General features: G+C 44.7%; 2 protein-coding genes across 3 annotated transcripts in view; one reads left to right on the forward strand and one right to left on the reverse strand.

The window, feature by feature from the left end:
* The window catches only part of LOC138814848 (reticulon-3), a 51972-nt gene extending 41286 nt beyond the window's left edge, over positions 1-10686 (reverse strand). The window contains exon 1 of one of the 2 annotated variants that reach the window (XM_070003920.1): positions 10347-10686. In XM_070003920.1, coding sequence (XP_069860021.1) covers positions 10347-10491 — 145 coding nt within the window. In that variant the 5' untranslated portion in view covers positions 10492-10686. The remainder of the gene's footprint in view (positions 1-10346) is intronic. The other variant, XM_070003921.1, reaches the window with a different exon arrangement.
* Positions 10687-11263: 577 nt separating this feature from the next.
* The window catches only part of LOC138814849 (atlastin-3), a 76041-nt gene continuing 63484 nt past the window's right edge, over positions 11264-23820 (forward strand). The window contains exon 1 of the mRNA XM_070003925.1: positions 11264-11391. The gene's annotated coding sequence lies outside the window, so the exon portion shown is untranslated. The remainder of the gene's footprint in view (positions 11392-23820) is intronic.

Raw genomic sequence — 23820 nt, forward strand, 5'->3', positions numbered from 1 at the left:
CTATCAATAGGTGGTACTGGGGGACTGAACTCAGAGGCTCATGCTTACTGGACAGATGACTGACCTCTAGCCTTTTTGTGTTGGTTATTTTTGAGACAGAGTTTTGCTTTTTTTGCCCAGGCTGGCTTGGACTGCAATTCTTTCCCTCCTCAGATAGGACAACAAGTGTATGCATTCATACCCAGCAACTATTGACTGTGATGAAGTCTTGAACTTGTTGCCCAGTTGGCTTCAACTGTGATCTTCCTGGTCCTTACCTCCTAAGTAGCTAGGATTACAGGAGTGATCCACTATGTCTGGCTTATGGAAGGGTTTTTAGGAATAGAAATGAGAATTAATCATATTTGCAGAGAAAGGAAAAAGCCAGTTAGAAGAAAAAATTGAAGATGCTAAAAAGAAACAGTATTTGCTAGAAATTGCTAGAAGGGACCAAAATTTATGAGTAGACCTCAAAATTTATAAGCACTCATGGGCAAAAATGTAGCTATTAAACTCTTCATCATAATACTCTTTATAATGCCTTTTTTGTGTGTGTCTGACAGGGTCTTGCTATGTACCCCAGGTTGACTTAGTGATCATTATAAATCAGCTCCTAAGTATTAAGGTTACAGGAGTATGCCACCAGGCCTATCTTCTTTTTTTTTTTTTTTTTTTGTCGGTCGTGGGGCTTGAACTCTGGGCCTGGGCGCTGTCCCTCAGCTCTTCAGCTCAAGGCGAGTGCTCTACCACTTGAGCTACAGCGCCACTTCCGGTTTTCTGGTGGTTTATTGGAGATAGGAGTCTCACGGTCTCTCCTGCCCCTTTGAACCGCGATCCTCAGATCTCAGCCTCCTGAGTAGCTAGGATTACAGGCGTGAGCCACCAGCGCCCGGCTTATCTTCTTATTTTTAAAGAAACAACCGTTATCTTGCTATATTTTCCAGGTTGGTAGTGAACTTCTTTTTTTTTTTTTTTTGGTCCGGTTGTGGGGCCTGAACTCTGGGCCTGGACGCTGTCCCTCAGCTCTTCAGCTCAAGGCTAGCGCTCTACCACTTGAGCCACAGCACCACTTCCGGCTTTTTTCTTTTTGCTTATGTGGTGCTGAGGAATCGAACCCAGGGCCTCAGGCATGCAAGGCAAGCGCTCTACCACTGAACCACCTTCCCAGCCCCTGGTACTGAACTTCTGAGCTCAAGTAACACCTCTGCTCATGCCTACAATCCTAGCTACTTGGGAGTCTGACAACTAAAGGATTGTGGTTTGAGATCAGCTTAAGCAAAAAAGTTTGAGAGACCACAATGGCACATACCTCTCATCTCAAGCTACATGGGAACTGAGATTGGGAAGATGGTGTGCCAGACCAGGCTCAAAAGTCTGTGAGACTCTGTTTCCATGGAAGGGACACTAGATAAAGTGGCACATGTCTATCATCCCAGTGATGACAAGAAGCTTAAAAGTAGGCAGACAATGGCTCAGATGAAAACTTGGGTAGGAGGCAAGACCCTATCCTAAAGAAGATCAGTTAAAAAAAAGGGCTACAGGGGTGGCTGAATGGTATCATGCCAGCCTACCAAACTTGAGGTCCTGAGTTCAAATCCCCAATACCATTAAAAAAGAGAGACAGCCAATCTCCAACAGAGATATATTGATACAGTTTTGAAGGCTTACACAACAACTGTCGTTCCTTTTGTTTTTTGTATTTTTGGTCATGGGGCTTGAACTCATGGCCTGAACTCATCCCTGAACTTTTTTTTTTTTCTTTTTTGGTCGGTCGTGGTGCTTGAACTCTGGGCCTGAGCGCTGTCCCTCAGTTCTTCAGCTCAAGGCTAGCGCTCTACCACTTCAGCTACAACACCACTTCCTTCCCTGAACTTTTTTGTCCAAGGATAGTACTCTACCACTTTTAAGCCACAGTTCCACTTTCAGTTTTCTGGGGGTTAACTGAAGATAAGTCTCTCACAGATTTTCCTGTTTGGGCTGGCTTTGAACCATGATCTCACTGTCCTGAGTAGCTAGGATTACAGGTGTGAGCCACTGGAGCAAACCAAATACTCTTAACTTGAGGTTCATGAACTCTGTAAAAGTTCATGCAATACTTTGTCTATATGTATATTTTTCTGGGAAGAGTTTCTCCATTCATTTATTCATTCCATAAATACTTATTTTATGAGCCAAGAACTTGTTTTATTTGCTGAACAAAACCAGTAAAGTCTCTTCTATTACTCACTTAAAGCTTATGAGGGACTTCTTCAAGCCAGGTACTAACAGGAATTAATGCAGTAAGGGAAACAGCATTACCACTCTAATGGAACTTATATTCTTGAGGGAAATCTGGTTCATGGTGAGCACCTTCTAGCTATGTTCTCACATGAAGGGGCTGAGCTTGCTGGGTCTCTACTATAAGAACACTAATCTCACCTGGGTGCCACTGGCTCACGCCTGTAATCCAAGCTACTCAGGAGACTGAGATCTGAGGATTACAGTTCAAAGCAGCCCAGGCAGGAAAGTCCATGAGATTCTTATCTCCATTAAACCAACAGAAAAACTGAAAGTGGAACCATGGTTCAAGAGGTAGAGTACTAGGCTTGAGCTCAAGAGCTGAGGGACAGCGCTCAGGCCCAGAGTTTAAGCCCCACGACCAACATATATATTAAAAAAGGGGGGGGCGGGGGAGGGGAGGATAGGAAGGGATGGGAAGGGGAAACAAAGGAGGCGGCTACAATGCTTGATAATGTACTCATTATCTTGCCCATGTAATTGTAACCCCTCTGTACAGTATTTTCACAATTAAAAAAAAAAAAAAGAAAAAAAAAAAGCCTTCTGGCCGGGCGCTGGTGGCTCACGCCTGTAATCCTAGCTACTCAGGAGGCTGAGATCTGAGGATCGCGGTTCAAAGCCAGCCCGGGCAAGAGAGACCTTGAGACTCCTATCTCCAATAAACCACCAGAAAAATGGAAGTGGCGCTGTAGCTCAAGTGGTAGAGCGCTCACTTTGAGCTGAAGAGCTGAGGGACAGCACCCAGGCCCAGAGTTCAAGCCCCATGACCGACAAAAAAAAAAAAAAAAAAAGCCTTCCTTCCTAAGGCCATCACCTTAGGTGCTACATTTTACTGTATGAATTTGAATTGGGACATAAACATTTAGTCCACTGTAGCACAGCAAGAGTATTCCAGGCAGAGTGACCAGCAAATCAAGTACTAAGGTGGTATGTGTATGTTGGGGGGGGGGGGGGGTGTTCCTGACATGAAACACAAGAAAGCCAATGTATTTTTTTGGCATTTTCTGAGTGTGACAGGAAGCCATTGGAACATTTTTTTTTTTTTTGGGGGGGGGCGGGGAGGTCTGGTCATGGGGCCTGAACTCTGGGCCTGGGTGCTGTCCCTCAGCTCTTCAGCTCAAGGCTAGTGCTCTACCACTTGAGCCACAGCACCACTTCCGGATTTTTTCTTTTTGCTTATGTGGTGCTGAGGAATCGAACCCAGGGCCTCATGCATGCAAGGCAAGCGTTCTACCACTGAGCCACCTTCCCAGCACTCACTGGAGCATTTTATCCATGAGTGTCATACTAGCTTATACCAGCTGCCATATGGAGGACAGATCAAAGAGATGCAAAGAAGAAATGGAAAAACCAGTTCTCATATGGGAGAGACAACAGTCTCTCCAAAGAGCTGCCATGGCCTCCACCAGAGGGGAGATTGGGAGAACTGGTCAGACTTCAGATACATTTTGAAGACAGATTCAAAGGACTTCTAAAGTAATTTTGCTTACATAAAGTTTCCAACATACCTGTTCATACATCCTGAAAAGCAAGGTGTTGATGAGGACTATGTTAAAAAGCTTACTTGCTCTCCTGGTTAGGTTATGAAGGTGTGCTTATAGGAAGTAGTAAGTCAGTTGATTTGAAAAAAAAAAAATACAAATACTGCTTTGAAATTGAAAAAAACAAAAACCAAAGAATTAAAACCAAGCACTGGTGACTCATGCAATCCTAGCTACTCAAGAGGCTGAGATCTAAGTATCAAAGTTTGAAGCCAGCCTGGGCTTCAACATCTGTGACTCTTATCTCCAATAAATTACTCAGAAAAAGCCAGAAGTGGTGCTGTGGCTCAAGTGGTAGAGTGCTAGCCTTGAACAGAAAGAGGCTCAGGAACAGTGCCCAAGCCCTAAGTTCAAGCCCCAGAACCAATAATCAAAATTAAAAATTTAAGTATCACAACAGGCCTTCTGCTGATAATTTACCTTCTCACAATGTAAAATCAAAATACAAACCTAATACATTATTTTAATTTTCCCTGAGGTTGCAATATGATAACCTAGTTAAGTGACTTAGGTAATTCACTCATACCCAGTAAAGACTTCAATGATGCTATCATTATCATGGGACAGGGACTATAGCTAAACTTACTGTAGCATGTACACTCTTTCAAAACATCTATAATATATCCTATGATCTAAAACAACTCCAGAATTAGTATTCACTATTATAAGTGAACAGAAAAAATATAAATCAGTTCTCTGGTAACTTCTGAATGAGTTCATTAGATAAGCAAATTTCAACTTGACAATTTATCTAAAAAGTTAGCTCTTCAGCTCAAGGCTAGCACCCTACCACTTGAGCCAAAGCGTCACTTCTGGTTTTTTGGTGGTTAACTGGAGATAAGAGTCTCACAGATTTTCTAGCCAGGGTTGGATTTGAAACTGATCCTCAGATCTCAGTTTCCTGAGTAGCTAGGATTACAGGCTTGAGCTACCAGCACCCGGCTAAGTCTGTGAGATTCTTAACTCCAATTAACTACCAAAAAGCCAAAAATGTTGCTGTGGCTCAAAGTGGTAAAGCTCTAGCCTTTAGCACAAAAGCTCTAGGGACAGTGCCCAGGCCCTGAGTTAAGCCCTAGGATGGGCACTAAAACCAAACAAAAACATCCAATAAAGCTGAATACAGAACATAAGCTAAATACACACATTAACATGCATATTTAATAACATTACAAAACTTAATTTGGGGGCTGGGAAGGTGGCTCAGTGGTAGAGCACTTGCCTTGCATGCCTGAGGCCCTGGGTTCGATTCCTCAGCACCACATAAGCAAAAAACAAAAACAAAAACAAAAACAAAAAAACAAACTTAATTTGGAGCCATTTAAGTTCCTCTTGGAAAACAGTAAGTAAATTCTAGAAATATAAGCTAATCTAAAAAGAAAAGAATACAACAGACCCTTTCATTACCAAATTTCATTTTTTTCATTTTTTGTATGTGCATGACAGTACTGGGGCTGAATACAGGGACTCATGTTCTTGATTAGCTTTTTGCTCAAAACTGGCACTATAAACAAGCTACACTTCCACTAATAGCTTTTTTACTATTTAATTGGAGATCAGAATTTCAAAGATTTGTCTGCTCTGGCTGATTTCTAACCATGATCCTCACAACCTCCTGAGGTTCTGAACCATCAGTGCTGAACCAAACTTCATTTTATAAGTGCTTTAAACATGCGCAGGTGTAAACACAGGAGACTCCTACAGCAGAATTTAATAAAAAGCAGTATTAGCCAGGTACAATGGCTCAGGCCGGCAATCTTAATTTTATTTGGAAGGTGGGATGGAGGACAAGTGATTTGAAGATAGCACTGGTATAAAAGCGAGACTTCATTTCAACAAATGGCTGGGCACTGTAGCACCTACTAGTTATTTCTGTAATGCTTGGAAGACACAAGTAGGAGAATCCTACCTCAAAGAAACCAATGGCTGGGCGCTAGTGGCTCATGTCTATAATCCTAGCTACTCCGGAGGCTGAGACCTGAGAATCGAGGTTCAAAGCCAGCCCAGGCAGGAAAGTCCATGAGACTTTAATCTCCAATAACCACCAGAAAACCAGAAGTGGAGTCATGGCTCAAGTGGTAGAGTGCTAGCCTTGAGCTGAAGAGCTGAGGGACAGAGCCCAGGCCCAGAGTTCAAGCCCCACGACCAACAAAAAAAAAAAAAAAAAAAAAAAAAAAAATTGTGGGGGGGGAGGGGGGAGGCTGGGAAGGGAGGTGAAGGGTAAACAAAGGAGGAGGCTGCAATGCTTGGTAAGAAATGTATGCATTATCCTGCCAATGTAATTGTAACCCCTCTGTACAGTATGTTCTCAAATAAAATAAAATAAAATTTAAATTTAAAAAAAAATTGGCTGGGAATATAGCTTAGTGGTAGAGAGCTTGCCTAGTATGCATGAAGCCCTGGGTTCCATTCCTCAGTACCACATAAACGGAAAAAGCCAGAAGTGGTACTGTGGTACTGTGGCTCAAGTGGTAGAGTGCCAGCCTTGAGCACAGAGAGGCTTAGGGACAGAGCCCAGGCCCTGAGTTCAAATTCCAGGCCTATTGGAAGCTGGTGGCCTATAATCCTAGCTACTCAGGAGGTGAGATCTGAGGATTGCAGTTGAAAGCCAACCCAGGTAAGAAAGTCTTATCTCTAATTAACCAGAAGTGGCTCTGTGGCTCAAGTGGTAGAGCTGGCTCACCTTGAGCTGAAGAGCTCATGTTCGGCGTCCAGGCTGAGTTCAAGCCCCACAACTTACCAAAAAAAAAAAGAATTTTCTTGGGCCAGGCTCAGTGGTTCATGCCTGCAGTCTCAGATTCTAGGGTGGCAGAAATAGAAGGATTACATGTTTCAGGCTAAAACCTGGGCAAAAGCTAGCAGTCTTAGCTATTTGGGAGGCATAGGGAGGAAGATCATGGTCTGAGGCTAGCATAGGCAAAAACAAGACACCCCATCTGAAAAGCAAACCAAAAAGCAAAAGAATTTGAGCCATGGCTCAAGTAATAGGGTGCTTACCCAGCAATTGGGAAGTACTGAGTTGAATATATAGCATCACCAAAAATTATTTTCTTAGTGGCGCTGTAGCTCAAGTGGTAGAGCGCTCGCCTTGAGCTGAAGAGCTGAGGGACAGCGCCCAGGCCCAGAGTTCAAGCCCCACGACCGACAAAAAAAAAAAAATTATTTTCTTGTGAAGACTGTGCTTTCTAGCTTGTAATTCAACTGTTATGTAGTGTCTGTGTGAAAACAGCTTTTAACTTGCAAATATTATTAATTAGGTATTGTTATTTAATAAGTCAGGACTTAAGGATACAAGGACAATGTCTATATTGTATCTGTATCTTATTCCTTCATACTACTAGTACTACTATTTTCTATGGAAAAAAGATTTTCAAGTATGTTTAATAATTTGTATTCAAACAATTATCACCATTTTAATATTTTCTTAGAAAATGAAGGCTCAGAATTTGTACAAGGTCATTCAATTATTAAGAGACAAGGCTAGGATTGAAATCTAGGTGATATCATGTATCACCATATCATAGTACCCCTGAGAATCTGACATGTGTAAAGCACAATGTCAATGCTGAGCAGGTGGTCAGATTCCTTTTAGTTTTGGTCTCTAAGCATACATACTATGTGCTAGCTTGTACTAGTACCTAAAACACTGGACCAGAGAGGGCCATCATTCATTTCCTATCTATACACTGAAACTAACATGCTAAAATTAATTTCTGGATAGGTCAATTAAGACAAATTGTCAGACCCCCATAGCTCATGTTTGTAATTCTGGCTCCTCAGGAAGCTGAGATCTGAGAATCTCGGTTCAAAGTCAACTCTAGCAGTACAGTCCATGAGACTCTCATCTCCAATTTAACCACCAAAAAGCTGGAAGTAGAGCTGTGGTTCAAATGGTAGAGTGCCAGTCCTGAGAGAAAAAGCTAAGGGACAGTTCCTAGGACTCTACTTCAAACCCAATACTGGTATACACACACAAAAATTGTTTTTTGGGGGCTGGGAATGTGGCTTAGTGGTAGAGTGCTTGCCTAGTATACATGAAGCCCTGGGTTTGATTCCTCAGTATCACATAAACAGAAATGGCTGGAAGTAGTCTGCCTTGTGTAGAGTGCTAGCCTTGAGCAAAAAAAAAAAAACCTCAGGGACAGTGCCCAAGCCCTGAGTTTAAGCTCCAGGACTGACCAAAAAAAAAAAAAAAAAAAAAAAGAGGGCTGGGAAGGTGGCTCAGCGGTAGAGTGCTTGCCTTGGATGCACGAGGCCCTGGGTTTGATTCCTCAGCACCACGTAAGAAAAAAGAAAGGGCTGGGAAGGTGGCTCAGTGGTAGAGCGCTTGCCTTGCATGCTCAAGGCCCTGGGTTCGATTCCTCAGCACCACATAAGCAAAAAGAAAAAAGCCGGAAGTGGCGCTGTGGCTCAAGTGGTAGAGCACTAGCCTTGAGCTGAAGAGCTGAGGGACAGTGCCCAGGCCCAGAGTTCAGGCCCCACGACCGACAAAAAAAAAAAAGACTCTTCAATATTTAACATCTATCATAGCAGGCCCCACGACCGACAAAAAAAAAAAAAAAAAGACTCTTCAATATTTAACATCTATCATAGATAGAGCACAAAAGACCAATTCCTAAAACTTAGGTCTGAATCAAAATTGAAAAACAAAAATAAGCAAAAGGAGCTGGGCACAGGTGGTTCATGCATATGATCCTACCTAGCTACTCAGGAGGCTGAGATCTGAGGATTGTGGTTCGAAGCCAGCCCTGGCAGAAAAGTCCCTCTTATCTCCAATTAACTACTCAAGAACAAGAAGTGGTGCTGTGGCTCAAAGTGGCAGAGTGCTGGCCTTAAGCAAAAGAGAGCAGGGACAGTCCGTGCCAAGGCCCTGAGTTCAAGCCTGACTACCAACCTCCCCCTCCCCCCAAAAAGAGCAAAAGAGACACATAAAAAGGCTAAAAAGACAGTAAACATTAAAGCCAAGTTATTATGTTATAGGGATGCTGCTGTTCAGTTGGATTTTAGTCCAGAATATAAAAATCTGGAGGAGAAATGCTGGTGATTTAAAGGGAGTGAAGGTTCTAAATCTGCTGCCTCATTCCTTCATCTGCAGAAGCTTCCTCTAATACTATGTCTACACAAATGGCCATGACCACCCTGGAAAATCCAATAGAGTACTGAAGCTCTTAGACAGGTGGCAATCCATTGTTTGGAAAAAATGAAAAGCAAAAATGTAGAGAATATATTGAAGGGTAGGATCAGGAATATTATGTTCTTTACAATGATCAACCCAAGATTCTGCCAAAGGAGGCAATGAAATATTTTTAAACCTCTAAAAATCCCTCCTTTGACAAATCCCTTTTTTTTTCCTTCAAAGGCTCAGTTCCTTTAAGAACCACCACCTGCCAGGGGTGCATACTTTTCCTCCAGAAGGCATCTGCACTGCAGCTCTGCACAAGGAGCTTGCCAGTCAGCTCCCACCAGCAGGCAGACGCATATACAATAGAAACTAAAGGAGGCCCAAGCTTCCCCCTTAGCTTTTCAGAAATCGAAGAAAGGGGCTCAACCAGCCTTTGGCTTTGTCTGAATTTTTCTCCCCTTTCCCCCTCCCACCCCCACCCTGCTTCTGCAGTAAACACCCTCTTTTGTTATATATCAATACCAGCACATAGAAAATATGAAATCAAAACATGTGGATGGCTTGGCATGATTCTCTTTATTATCTTCTACAATATAAGCAATGCGTGTCCCCAGCCCCCACGCTGCGCCAAGGAAGAGCCGGCTGTGGTGCAGATACAGCCAAGGATCCATCTTGGACCATCAGCAGCTCCCTCCCAAACCTTCCTGAGCTATTCTCATCACGCCTCCTCTACCTCAAAACCTTACCCGCTCCCCACCCCCCGCAAAAAAAACCACCCAAAACCCAAGCCGAGTCTAGCCGAAAATAGTAAAGTAATAGGCTTCCATTAAACTTCCTCATCCTCCCCACAGGCAAACAAAAAACCATTTTTTTGAAGGATCATCAGGCCTGTCTAGTTATGTCAATACCTGTTTGCAAACCTGCAATGCAACCCTTTCACCACCAATCCCCCCAAAATTGTGACGAGTCATTTTTTTTCTCTCTCTCCCCCACCACGACCCACCTGTCACAATCCTCTCAACCTCGCTAATCCTCAGCTACTAAATCACCCCAGCTCCTGAGCCTCCCCCGAACACGATCCCGTCTCCAGGCGTCGAGCAAATTCTCCATTTCACCCGGCTCTCCCCACGAGCGGCTGTTCCCCCCACCTGCCGGGGCTCGGCGTCAACGCCCACTCTCTACATTACCTCCCCGCCCCCAACCTGTTTTGTTAACACCCCGTTATTTCCTCACCGCCTTGCGCTTCCCCACCCCCACTTTTTCCCTAACGTCGGTTTCCCGCACCCCCCCACCCCCGCCCCGGGGCTGAAGCCACCGGGCCGGCCGGGGAAACTCGCTGTCCCCCCCCCGGCCCGCCCAGACCCCGGGCCCACCGACCCGCTCACCCTCCCACCGCGGTGAAAGGGGGAGGGGATCCCCACGCGCCTCACCCGCACAGAAGGAGCCGCAGCTCTTGGTCCCTAGGGTGGGGCAGGTTCCCGAGCTCCCGCTGCCGCCGCCGGGCGCGGACGGCTCGGCCCCGGAGGACGACGAGGAGACTGACGGGGATTGAGTGGCCGCCGACGAGTCCGCCATGGCTGCTCGAGCAAAAGCGGGAGAAGGGTGAAGAGAGATGTGGGGCGGGAGAGAGGGAGGGAAGACAGAATAATCGGGTCGCTGGCTTTCCGTAGCGCCTTCAAGTGCCTACTCCGAGGACAGACTCCCGCAGACTGACTGACTGAGCCGAGCACGGCGACTGGGACGGAGCACAAGTGCGCATGCGCACAAGGAGCTTTCGGGCGCGCGGCAGGGGCGGGCGGCGGCCGCGGGGGCGCGCAATAACGCACTGCGCAGACGCAAGAACTATCCCTGCGCTTCTGTGGAGAGGGAGGGGCAAGGCCGGTCTCTGGCGGCCCGGGTGGGGCGCGCCCCAGGGGGGTGGGGGGGGAGGAAACCTGACGTAAGGGGCGTGGCTACGCGCCAAAAAACCGCGCACCACTGCGACCGAAAGCCAGGCGCTGCGGGTAGAATTCTTTTCATAGATCGCGATGTGAATGTTTTCTTGTTGGCATAATTCGTATTTTAACAATGGAAGTTTCTTTGTGCTTCCATTAGCTGGAAAGGCTCTTTACTTTTGTCGGATGCGCGTGCCCCCTTTCCTGTGAAAGTGAAAACCCCGTGGGAGACTAGGCCCCAGGTGCGTTCAGAACTGATCTGGATGTGTCGTAATATCGGCTCACCGCGAGGCAGAGGTGGCACCGGCCCGAGTTTGGGAGGTGGAGAATGATGTTAGAATGAAAAGCTATTACTCATTCCGAGCACACCGCAATGCAGTCACACAGTGGCTTCACATTTTTATCTCGCTACTGTTCCCAAAGAAGGGGTCCACCTTGGGTGGTCAGGTTAGCTTTTCCTTCCAAATAAGCTCTGAGATAGAGAAGACGTACCTCGAAGGGAGGGAAAAATGCTGAATTAATAAGGAAAGAAAACCTGGAGGTAAGAATATCCTGGTTATTATTCTTGTGGTGATGAAATATTAAGAAAAATTTCAGAACAAGGCACAAATACACATTATTGAATTTTATTCACAACCTAAGAGGGGTCTTTAGCAGGAAATGTATTTAAAAGTAAATTTAGCTCATATTGAGTTCTGTTTTGTTTGTTTTTTTCTTTTGAGTTAGCTTGTCAAAGTCAGAGCCTCCCTGCAACCGGTTAAAATATCTGAAAGGTGCATAATCCTGTTATTGTTTATTTTTAAGGGGATGTGTTTTAGAAATAATAAAAATCAAGGCTTTTGGCTTTGTTATTGTTAAAGCAGCAATGGATGACCCAAAGTGCAGTTGTGGTTTCAGCAAATCCTACAAAGATGCAGCCTCAGGATGGGGGAGGTAGTCAGCCAGGCTGCTGCAGAGAGGAAAAGTGATCTGATCAGTGGAAATCTTCTACAACTACATCTGCCCTTGACAGTTTTTAAGGTCAAGTGAAGCCCAAACAACATCCTGGCATTGCATTGCTCTCCAAAAGGCACTGGATATTTCCCAAAATAACTCCATGGCAAATATCTTATCTTGGCACTTAAAGCATGAGTGGATAATGCAGCAAACTGTCCCTTAGATGGCAAAAGAAAATATAAGCCAATATGATAACCAAGTCAATTATCTCTGTGTTCTGATGTGAGTTTGCTTTTTTAAAAAATCTGTTATTAAGTGCTGGATCAGGAAATAAGTAATGCTGGTACTTAAAACTAACAGCCCTTTTTAAAAACAGAAGACCCCTTGATTAAGCACCAGTGGCTTAGGACTGTCATCCTAGCTATTCAGGAGACTGAGATCAAGGATTGTGCTTTGAAGCCAGTCCAGGCAGAGAAGTCTGTGAAATTTTTATCTCCAATTAGCCTCATAGAAGCCAGAAGTGGAGCTGTAGCTTAAGTGGTAGAGCATTATCCTTGAACACAAAAGCTCAGGGGTAGCACCTGGGCCATGAATTCAAGGCCTCCCCCCCCCCCCGAAAACCTGTAGACCCCACTGGAAAGAAAGCCCATTTCTGTGACACCCAGAAACAGAAAAGCCAAAAAATCAAGAGGCATTGTTGGTCCTGGCGATCCCTTCAGACCAAAATACATACATGTCACATGTGTCTATTTCTAATGTATGTCATTTGCTTTTCCGTATATATTTAAATTATATGTGTGTGTATCCACACACATCTCTAGCCTTTGTACTAGATCTAATTCTTTTTTTTTTTTTTTTGGTCGGTCGTGGGGCTTGAACTCTGGGCCTGGGCGCTGTCCCTCAGCTCTTCAGCTCAAGGCTAGCGCTCTACCACTTGAGCCACAGCACCACTTCCGGTTTTCTGGTGTTTTTTTTTTTTTTTTTTTTTTTTTGGGTCTGGTCGTGGGGCCTGAACTCTGGGCCTGGGCGCTGTCCCTCAGCTCTTCAGCTCAAGGCTAGCGCTCTACCACTTGAGCCACAGCGCCACTTCCGGCTTTTTTCTTTTTGCTTATGTGGTGCTGAGGAATCGAACCCAGGGCCTCAGGCATGCAAGGCAAGCGCTCTACCACTGAGCTACCTTCCCAGCCCCTGGTGGTTTATTGGAGATAGGAGTCTCACGGTCTCTCCTGCCCGGGCTGGCTTTGAACCGCGATCCTCAGATCTCAGCCTCCTGAGTAGCTAGGATTACAGGCGTGAGCCACCAGCGCCCGGCCTAGATCTAATTTTTTTTTTTTTTTTTTGGGTCCGGTCGTGGGGCCTGAACTCTGGGCCTGGGCGCTGTCCCTCAGCTCTTCAGCTCAAGGCTAGCACTCTACCACTTGCGCCACAGCGCCACTTCCGGCTTTTTTCTTATGTGGTGCTGAGGAATTGAACCCAGGGCCTTGAGCATGCAAGGCAAGTGCTCTACCACTGAGCCACCTTCCCAGCCCCGAGATCTAATTCTTGAAGCTGTTTATCTTCATGCTTCCCTTACTAGCTGTACTGTCAGCTTCCCTGAGATTAATTTTTCCTTGGAATGTTTGTGTATGTATACATATGACTTGTTTGGTAAGTGTTTCTTGGTCACTAGTTGTGTGTATGACACTATTCTGGGAACTTTAGAGGAACCCCAATTATACTATAATGTTTATTCTATCTTCAATGAGCTTACAAACTAGCTTGGGTATAGCCACAGGGGGGGAAAAAACAAGATAAGTGTGGCGAGGTTTTAGGAAGAAGCTCTGAGTAGAATAGAAATGAGGAATAAGGTTGTTAAAGGTAAAGAAGCATGATGGTTTTAAGCAAATGAGGGGGTTGCTTTGTGTGTGTTCATGCCTGCGTGTGCACCAGTATTGGGGCTTGAACTCAGTGCTTGGATCCTATCCTTTAAAAGTTTCATTCAAGGCTGAAATTCTAACATTTGAGCTATAGCTTTACTTTTGACTTTTGGCTGGATAATTGGAGGTAAGTCTCATGTACCTTACTGCCTATGCTGGCTTGTAACCAGGATCCTCAGATCTCAGCCTCCAGAGTAGCTAGGATTATAGGCATAAAACACCAGCTTCTAGGTTGTAGACTCTTCTCTCTCCCCCTCAGGCTGGCCTGTAACTAAGATCCTCCTCTCCTATGTAGCTGGGATGACAGAGAAATACCATCATACTCATCTATTGGTTGAACTTTTTACCTGGGCTGGCCAAAAACCATGATTCTCCCAATTTCACCCTCCTAAGTAGCTAAGATTATGAGTGTGCCCCAACATCCTGGGATATACTATATTTTCCTTGTCTGTTCATTAATTGATGGACTTCTTGGTTAAATCCTTCCTTATCTGAGCTCTTGTGAACAAAAGTGAAAGAGACATGGGAAGCCAGATAGAGTAGTTCACACCTGCAACCTCAGCACCCGGGAGGCTGAGGCAGGAGGATCTTGAGTGTGACACTAGCCTGGGCTGAATAGAAAGCTTGAAGCCAGGGGCTGGGAAGGTGGCTCAGTGGTAGAGCGCTTGCCTTGCATGTATGAGGCCCTGGGTTCGATTCCTCAGCACCACATAAGCAAAAAGAAAAAAGCTGGAAGTGGTGCTGTGGCTCAAGTGGTAGAGTGCTAGCCTTGAGCTGAAGAGCTGAGGGACAGCACCCAGGCCTAGAGTTCAGGCCCCACGACCGGACCAAAAAATAAATAAATAGGGCTGGGAAGGTGGCTCAGTGGTAGAGCGCTTGCCTTGCATGCTCGAGGCCCTGGGTTCGATTCCTCAGCACCACATAAGCAAAAAGATAAAAGCTGGAAGTGGTGCTATGGCTCAAGTGGTAGAGTGCTAGCCTTGAGCTGAAGAGCTGAGGGACAGCACCCAGGCCTAGAGTTCAGGCCCCACGACCGGACCAAAAAATAAATAAATAGGGCTGGGAAGGTGGCTCAGTGGTAGAGCGCTTGCCTTGCATGCTCGAGGCCCTGGGTTCGATTCCTCAGCACCACATAAGCAAAAAGATAAAAGCTGGAAGTGGTGCTATGGCTCAAGTGGTAGAGCACTAGCCTTGAGCTGAAGAGCTGAGGGACAGCGCTCAGGCCCAGAGTTCAGGCCCCACCACCGGACCCAAAAAATAATAATAATAACAACAACAAGCACAAACCATAAGAGTGCAGCTGTCTTAGATTTTGCATCCTTTGGATATATAGCCAATAGTAAGATAGCTAGATCATAATACAGTTCTGTTTTCAGTTTTTGTTGTTGTTGTTATTGTTTAGGTAAGTTATGGGGCTTGAACTATGGGCCTGTCTCTCAGCTCTTCAGTTCAAGGCTAACACTCTACTACTTGAGCCACAGCACCACTTCTGGCTTTTTTTCTGTTTATGTGATACTGAGAAATTGAACCAAGGGCTTCATGCAGGCTAGGCAAGCACTCTACCACTAAGCAACATTCCCAGCCCTCATTGTGGTTTTGATTTATATTTTCCTGATATTTGGTGATTATGTATGGCTTCTTTTCTTGTAGTAATCTCATTTAGGTCTTTGATCTATTCTGCATTGATTTCCATGTATGATGAGCAGAAGTGATCTAGTTTCATTCTTCTTCCTATGTATATGTATATCCCCTTCTCACCATTTGTTGAAGAGACTGCCTTTCCCCTATGTGTGCTCACCTGACATCTTTTTTTTTGTTTTTTTATTATTATTAAGTAGTTGTACAAAGGAAGAGTTGCAATTCCATTAGTCAGGTTATGAGTACAATTTTTCTTGGTCAATGTCACTCCTTCCTTTAGGTTCTCCTTCTTTTCCCCCCTCCTAGCCCTACCCTTAAGTTCCATAGTTCATTTTTGCATAATGGAAATTGAATATGACTGCAAGTGTTCACCCTTTCTCCCTCCATTTCTGTGCCTCCCTTTGCCCATGCCCTCAAAATGTATTTCTGTTTCCTGTTATTCATTTTGATAAACAGCACTTTAGTTGTTCTGAGATGTTTTGCCTTTGGACTTGTTCCCTAAGTATACTGTCCTTTAATCAGTTTGTTTGTATGTAAATGCATTGTGCCCTGTTTATGTTATCATACATAGTTGTATTTTAGATCTAGCTTCTGCACATAAGAAAACATGCTCTGTTTGTCTCTTTGATCTTGGCTTGCCTCACTTTGCATGATTTGTTCTAGGTCCATCCATTTCCCTGCAAATGACATAATATTCAAATGGATGAACAAAATTCCATTGTGTATATGTACCATACTTGTTGTAGGGCATTTGGGCTGTTTCCATAATTTGGCAATTGTGAATAGTGCAGCAGTGAACATGGATGTGCGAATGTCTTTACCATGTCCTGACTTGCAATGGTCTAAGTAAATGCCCAAGTATGGTATAGCTGGACCATAGGAAAGTTCTGTGTTTAGTTTTTTGAGGAATCTTCAAACCATCTTCCAGAGTGGTTGTACTAGTTTACATTTCCATCACCAGTGTAATAGGGCTCCTTTTCCCCCACATCCCTGCCAGCATTTGTGTTATTTGAATTATCAATACTAGACAATCTTACTGGGGCATGAGGGAATCATGATATTGTTTTGATTTGCATATCTTTTATGGCCAGGGATGTTGAGCATTTGTTACTTCTTCTGAGAAGTCTCCATTTAACTTCTTTGCCCATTTGTTAATTGTGTTATTAATTTTGGGGGAGATTAGTTTCTTGAGCTCCTTTACATGACATCTGTGTGTGTGTGTGTGTGTGTGCGTGCGTGAGCGGTACTGGAGCTCGAAATTCAGGGCCTCAAGCTCAAGCTTCTACTTGGCTTTTTGAACAAGCACACTTGAATCATACTTCCATTTCTGGTTTTTTGCTGGTTAACTGGAGATAAAGAGACGCTCATATTTATTTTCTTTCTTTCTTTCTTCTTTATTTTGTCAGTTGTGGGGCCTGAACTCTGTGCCTGGGTACTGTCCCTCAGCTCTTCAGCTCAAAACTAGTGCTCTACCACTTGAGCCACAGTGCCACTTCCAGCTTTTTCTGCTTATGTGGTACTAAGGAATGGAACCCAGGACCTCATGCATGCAAGGCAAGCACTCTACCACTAAGCCAACTTCCCAGCCTTCATATTTATTTTCTTAGGCTGTTTTTTTTTTTTTTTTTTTGTCGCTCTTGGGCTTGAACTCTGGGCCTAAGCTGCCCCTTAGCACTTCAGTTCAAGGCTAGTGCTCTACCACTTGAGCTACAGCACCACTTCCGGTTTTCTGGCGGTTTATTGGATATAAGAGTTTCATGGACTTTCCTGCCCAGTCTGGCTTTGAACTGCGATCTTCAGATCTCAGCCTCCTGAGTAGCTGGAATTACAGGCGTGAGCCACCAGCACCCGGCGTCTTAGGCTGGTCTTAGACCATGATCCTCAGATCTGAGCTTCTTGAGTAGTTAGGATTGTACATAGGAGCCACCAATGCCCAGCTTCACATGGACTTTTGTTCTTTTTGTTGTTGTTGTTGTTCTAAGACTAGAACTCAAACTCAAACTCAGTTCCTGACATTTTGCTCATTGGCTGCCACTCTACCAACTGAGCTACACGTTCAATCCTTCACTAGAGATTTTGAAGGTGCTCACTGGAGCTTATTTCTCAGGAGTTTAACTTTTACTGCTGAGATATTATACGAGGCCTTTCCTTCCTGTGTCTTGTCTTTTTTTTTTTTTTTGCCCATCCTGGTGCTTGAACTCAGGGTCTGGGCTCTGTCCCTGAGCCATTTTGTGCCCAAGACTAATGCTCTACCACCTGAACCACAGCCCCACTTCCAGCTTTTTCTGAGTAGTTTACTGGAGATAAGACTTTCACAGACTTTTTCTGCCTGCACTGGCTTCAAATTCTGATCCTCAGATCTCAGCCTTCTGAGTAGCTAGGATGGCAGGCGTGAGTCAACAGCCCAGCTTATCTTGTCTTTTTTGGGACTAGGATTTCGATAGGTATTTTCTCATCTCAACGTTTTTATTTTGGGGATTGAACCCAGTGTTTTTCCTTGTCATAATAAACACATGTTCTACTGCTGAGCTATGCCCCTACTCCTTCTTCATTTTAGAAAACAAGGACATATATTGAAAAATTAAATTAGTTGAGAGTACAGTTGAGAATATAGTATAGCGGTTGACTGTGTTTCCCATGTTTGAAGCCCTGGTTTCAATCTCAAATACCAGAGCACTGGTGGCTCATGCCTGTAATCTTAGCTACTCAGGAGGTAGAGATCTGAGAACAGAGATCTGAGAAAGCCACCCCTGGCTGGGCGCCAGTGGCTTAAATCTATAATCCTAGCTACTCAGGAGGCTGAAATCTGAGGATCACAGTTCAAAGCTAGCCTGGGCAGGAAAGTCCATGAAGACTCTGATCTCCAATAAACCACTAAAAAACCAGAAGTGGCGCTGTGGCTCAAGTGGTAGAGCACTTGCCTTGAGCTGAAGAGCACAGGGAGAGTGCCCAGGCCCAGAATTCAAGCCCAGGACCGACCAAAAAAACAAAAACAAAAACAAAAAAAACAGCCCTGGCAGCTGACTTTGAGAAGAGTCCATGAGATAAGAGTCTATGGCAAGGAGGGTGGGAGTGTGGGGGGGGGGGAGGATGGGAAGGGATTGGAAGGGGAAACAAAGGAGGAGGCTACAATGCTTGATAAGAAATGTACTCATTATCTTGCCCATATAATTGTAACCCCTCTGTACAGTATTTTCACAATAAAAAAAAAAAAAAAGGTCTATGGCAGGGCTGGGAAGTTGGCTTAGTGGTAGAGCACTTGCCTTGTATGCATGAGGCCCTGGGTTCGATTCCTCAGTACCACATACGCAGGAAAACAAAAGCCGAAAGTGGTGCTGTGGCTCAAGTGGTAGAGCACTAGCCTTGAGCTGAAGAGCTGAGGGACAGTGCCCAGGCCCAGAGTTTAGGCCCCACGACCAGACCAAAAAAAAAAAAAAAAGAGTCTATGGCACTCATAGACTGTTATCTCCAATTAACAACTAGAAAACCAGAAGTACCACTGAGGCTCAAAGTGACAGACTGCTAGCTTTGAGCAGAAGAGCCCAGGGACAGAGCCCAGACCCTGAGTTCAAGCCCCATGGTTGACAAAAATAAAAAATGAGAGGCTTGACATCATGGTACAGACCTGTAAGCACAGCACTCCAGAGACCTGAGGCAGGACTGTGACTTCAAGACCAGCCTAGGCTATATAGTACAATCCTTCTAAAAAACAAAAGAATAGGGACTGGGAATGTGGCTTAGTGGTAGAGTGCTTGCCTTGCATACATGAAGCCCTGGGTTCAATTCCTCAGCATTACATAAACAGAAAAAGCCAGAAGTGGCACTGTGGCTTAAGTGAGCAAAAAAGCTCAGGGACAGTGCTTGCTTAGGCCCTGAGTTCAAGCCCCAGGATTGGCAAAAACAAAAACAAAAACACCCAAAAAAATACATTTACATGTAATTTATATACATACAAACATATACATATAGATCTGGGGTCTAGCTCAATGCTAGAGTGCTTTTTTTTTTTTTAGCATGCAGAAGGTCCTAATTTGATCCTTAGCACCAATATAAATAAATCAATAGTGTATATACACTGATGAGTCAATGATAGGGATATGTTTTGAGAACTCTGTCATTAGGCAATTTCATCCTCATGGTAACAGCTTAGAATGTACTTTCATAAAACTCCACTGAACATTCCATGTGGTCTGTTGATGCAATCTATAAACACAGGATGCATAAAGAACTGCTGGTATAAGAGAGTGCACCTTTTTTTTTTTTGGTGCCCATCCTTGGGCTTGAACTTATGGCCTGGGCCTTTCCCTTAGCTTTTTCACTCAAGGATAGTACTCTGTCACTTGAACCACAGGCTAGGGGTAAGACACAGGGCCTTATTCATGCTAAGCACGTGCTCTAGTACACCCTAAACTGTAGGTAGATGTTTAAATGGTGTCCAGGGAGATAACTTCTGTTCTAAGTTGTTTTGTCCCAGTACAATCATGGGGAGTGATATTTACTTGTTATAAGACATTGAGTCTTTGGGAGGACAGGAATGTGTTTTATGCAGATTCATTATTGCCTAGCACAGTGTCTGGGACATAAATGCTCTGTTTTTGGAAAGCTTTGGAACCTGAGTCACAGTGGGCATCATTGTAGAAAATAATTTTGCTATTTGGTGCTTTATAAAATATGAAGTTTGACTATTTATGGCTTTGTTTTGAACATGATGATAACTATTCAGCATTATCCGCACATAAGTCATCAGTGCAATTTTGTGGGTATTTGTTATTTTGTGAATGACGAAGCAGAGACTAATTAACTCATCCAAGCTTGCACAGCTAATGAGCATTAGAGCCAAAATTCATTTCCAGGTTAGTCTGACCCAAAGCCAATAGTTTTACCCATTCAAATGTGTCTATGTGTCATCTCTTAGTAGAACACAAGGACAGATCAATCCCTGGTCATGCCATGGAATCCAATTCAAAATGAGATGGCTGAAGGCAGCTATAATCAATTTAATCAATATTTAGCATTTTATTTGTTTGTTTTTTGTTTTTTGCCAGTCATGGGGCCTGAACTCTGGGTCTGGGCGCTGCCCCTCAGCTCTTCAGCTCAAGGCTAGAGCTCTACCACTGGAGCCACAGCGCCACTTCCAGCTTTTTCTGTTTATGTGGTGCTGAGGAATCGAACCCAGGGCCTCATGCTTGCAAGGCATGCACTCTACCGCCCGCTGAGCCACCTTCCCAGCCCCATCAATATTTAGCATTTTAAATGTCCTTTGTTGTTATGATTCTGGATACTTGAAAATAAGTAAAAACAGCAAAATATGTTTCTCATGTGGGAGGGGGTTGCTTTCTAAGCTGTGACTAATCCTAAAATCCACCTAAAATGTAATATATTGTTTCAAATGCTACAAGCTTCTTCCAGGTATGAGGAAGGCTGATGCCCCTTGTGACATTGAAGATGTTGTGCCAAGACTGCTATAATGCCAGTATTTTCTCTTTACTTCCTGTGCAGCTTTATTGGGAGTCCTTAACATAGAACAGGGAGGATTGTTCCATAGAAAAAGTTAGGTATTTGGGCTGGGAAAGTGGCTCAGTGGTAGAGTGCTTGCCTTGCATGCATGAGGCCCTGGGTTTGATTCCTCAGCACCACATAGCAAAAAAACTAAAAAGCCGGAAGTGCTGTGGCTCAAGTGCTAGCCTTGAGCTGAAGAGCTGAGGGACATTGCCCAGGCCGATTGGGTGCCACGACCGGACCCCCCCCCCCCCAAAAAAAAAAAGAAGAAAAAGTTGGGTATTTAATTTTAAAGAAGCCAGAAAGCGAGTAGTTAGATTTAACACTTCTTCATTTGTTTGTTTTTTGCTGGTCCTGGAGCTTGAATTCAGGGCCTGGGCACTGTCCTTGAGCCTCTCTCAAGGCTAGTGCTCTACCACTTGAGTCACAGCATCACTTCTGGCCTTTTCTGTTTATGTGGTACTGAGGAATAGAACCCAGAGCTAGATGCATGCTAGATAACCACTATGCTGCTAAGCCATATTACCAGCCCCCATACTTCTTCATCTATCAATTCAGAAGAAATTTTAGCCTCTACTATCTGTGGACACTAAGGCTATGGGTATATAGCTGTTTTATTCAAAGCAGATAATAATTCTTTTCCATTTAGAATTTACATGTTAGTGGGGAGAGAGGAAACCTAAACTCTTAAGTCAGATGGTAAAACATCTCATGGAGAAACCAGGTGCCAGTGGCTTACACCTGTAATCTTAGCTACTCAGAAGGTTGGGATCTGATGATTGCAGTTCAAAGCCAGCCCAGACAGGAAAGTTTGTGAGACTCTTGTAACTATCAAAAAAGCCAGAGGGGGCTGGGAAGGTGGCTCAGTGAGGCCCTGGGTTCGATTCCTCAACACCACATAAGCAGAAAAAAAAGCCGGAAGTGTGGCTCAAGTGGTAGAGCACTAGCCTTGAGCTGAAGAGCTGAGGGACAGTGCCCAGGCCCAGAGTTCAGGCCCACGACCGGACCCCCCCCCCAAAAAAAAAAAAAAAAAGCCAGAGGGCCAGGTGCCGGTGGCTCATGCCTGTAATCCTAGTACTCAGGAGGCTGAGATCTGAGGACCATGGTTCAAAGCCAGCTCGGGCGTCGTGAAACTTTTTTTTTTTTTTTGGGTCCGGTCATGGGGCCTGAACTCTGGGTCTGGGCGCTGTCCCTCAGCTCTTCGGCTCAAGGCTAGCACTCTACCACTTGAGCCACAGCACCACTTCCGGCTTTTTTCTTTTTGCTTATATGGTGCTGAGGAATCGAACCCAGGGCCTCTGGCATGCAAGGCATGCGCTCTACCACTGAGCCACCTTCCCAGCCCCCCGTCGTGAAACTCATCTCCAATAAACCACCAGAAACCAGAATTGTCGCTGTAGCTCAAGTGAGCACTAGCCTTGAGCTGAAGAGCTGAGGGATAGCCCTCAGGCCCAGAGTTCAAGCCCCAGGATTGACAAAAAAAAAAAAGCCAGAGGTGGGACTGTGGCTCAAGTGGTAGAGAACTAGCTTGGAGTGTGGAAGTTCAGGGACAGTACCCAGGCCCTGAGTTCAAGCCCTAGGACTGCCACACGTGTGCAAGCCCATGCATGCATGCAAACACACACACACACACACACACACACACACACACACACACACACAATGTCTCATGGAGAACTGTAGTGCAGAGAAAGAGAATAGAGAATGCTGGGATATGTAAGAAATTTCAAATTCTTTTTTTGTTTTTTTTGCTGTCATGGGGCCTGAGCTCTGGGCCTGGGCGCTGTCCCTCAGCTCTTCAGCTCAAGGCTAGTGCTCTACCACTTGAGCTACAGCACCATTTATGTGGTGCTGAGGAATCAAACCCAGGGCTTCATGAATGCAAGGCAAGCACTCTACCACTGAGTCACCTTCCCAGCCCTTCTTTTTTTTTTTTTTTTTTGTTGGTCATAGAGGCTGAACTCTGGGCCTGGGCGCTGTCCCTCAGCTCTTCAGCTCAAGGCTAGCGCCCTACCATTTGAGCCACAGTGCCACTTCCAGGTTTTTTCTTCTTATTTGGTGCTGAGGAATCGAACCTAGGGCTGCATGCATGCAAGTCAAGTACTCTACCACTGAGCCAACTTCCCAGCCCCAATTTCAAATTCTTTTTTTTTTTTTTTTGGGTCTGGTTGTGGGCCCTGAACTCTGGGCCTGGGTGCTGTCCCTCAGCTCTTCAGCTCAAGGCTAGCACTCTACAACTTGAGCCAAAGCACCACTCTGGCTTTTTTCTTTTTGCTTATGTGGTGCTGAGGAATCGAACCCAGGGCCTCAGGCATGCAAGGCAAGCGCTCTACCACTGAGCCACCTTCCCAGCCCCCAATTTCAAATTCTTATACAATGAGTTGTAATTATGTCAAGTCATTGGCCTTTGGCCTTTCTTTTAGAGCATGCCCTTTATTTGTGTAATTTCTTAATGCTTTCTACACAGCAATAACCTCTTGCCCTGATGTTCATTCACTTCTCTAGTTTCTTGTTGTCTCTAGTTGGCCTAGATCTGACTTAGATTTAATTTTTAAAAATTTATTTATTTGCTGGGTGCCAGTAGCTCACGCCTATAATCCTAGCTACTCAGGAGGCTGAGATCTAAGGATTGTGATTTGAAGCCAGTGCGAGAAAAACTCCCCGAGACTCTTATCTCCAATAAACCCCTCAAAACTCAGAAGTAGTGTTTCGGTTCAAGTGGTAGCACAAAGATGCTTAGGGACAGCACCCAGGCCAAGTTCAAGCCCCACAACTGACCAAAAAAAGTTATTTATTCTCATCCTAGGGCTTGAACTCCACTTCTGGCTTTTGTTGTTGTTGGTTAATTGAAGATAAGAGTCTCATAGACTTTCCTGCCTGGGCTGGCTTCAAGTTATGAGCCTCAGATCTCAGCCTCCTGAGTAACTAGGATTGCAGGTATGAGCCACCAATGCCTGGCATAGATTTCCCAAACAATCTTG

Source organism: Dipodomys merriami, unplaced genomic scaffold (genome assembly GCF_024711535.1).
Source record: "Dipodomys merriami isolate MVZ:Mamm:240054 unplaced genomic scaffold, mDipMer1.0.p SCAF_617, whole genome shotgun sequence".
In the NCBI taxonomy this organism is placed as follows: domain Eukaryota; kingdom Metazoa; phylum Chordata; class Mammalia; order Rodentia; family Heteromyidae; genus Dipodomys; species Dipodomys merriami.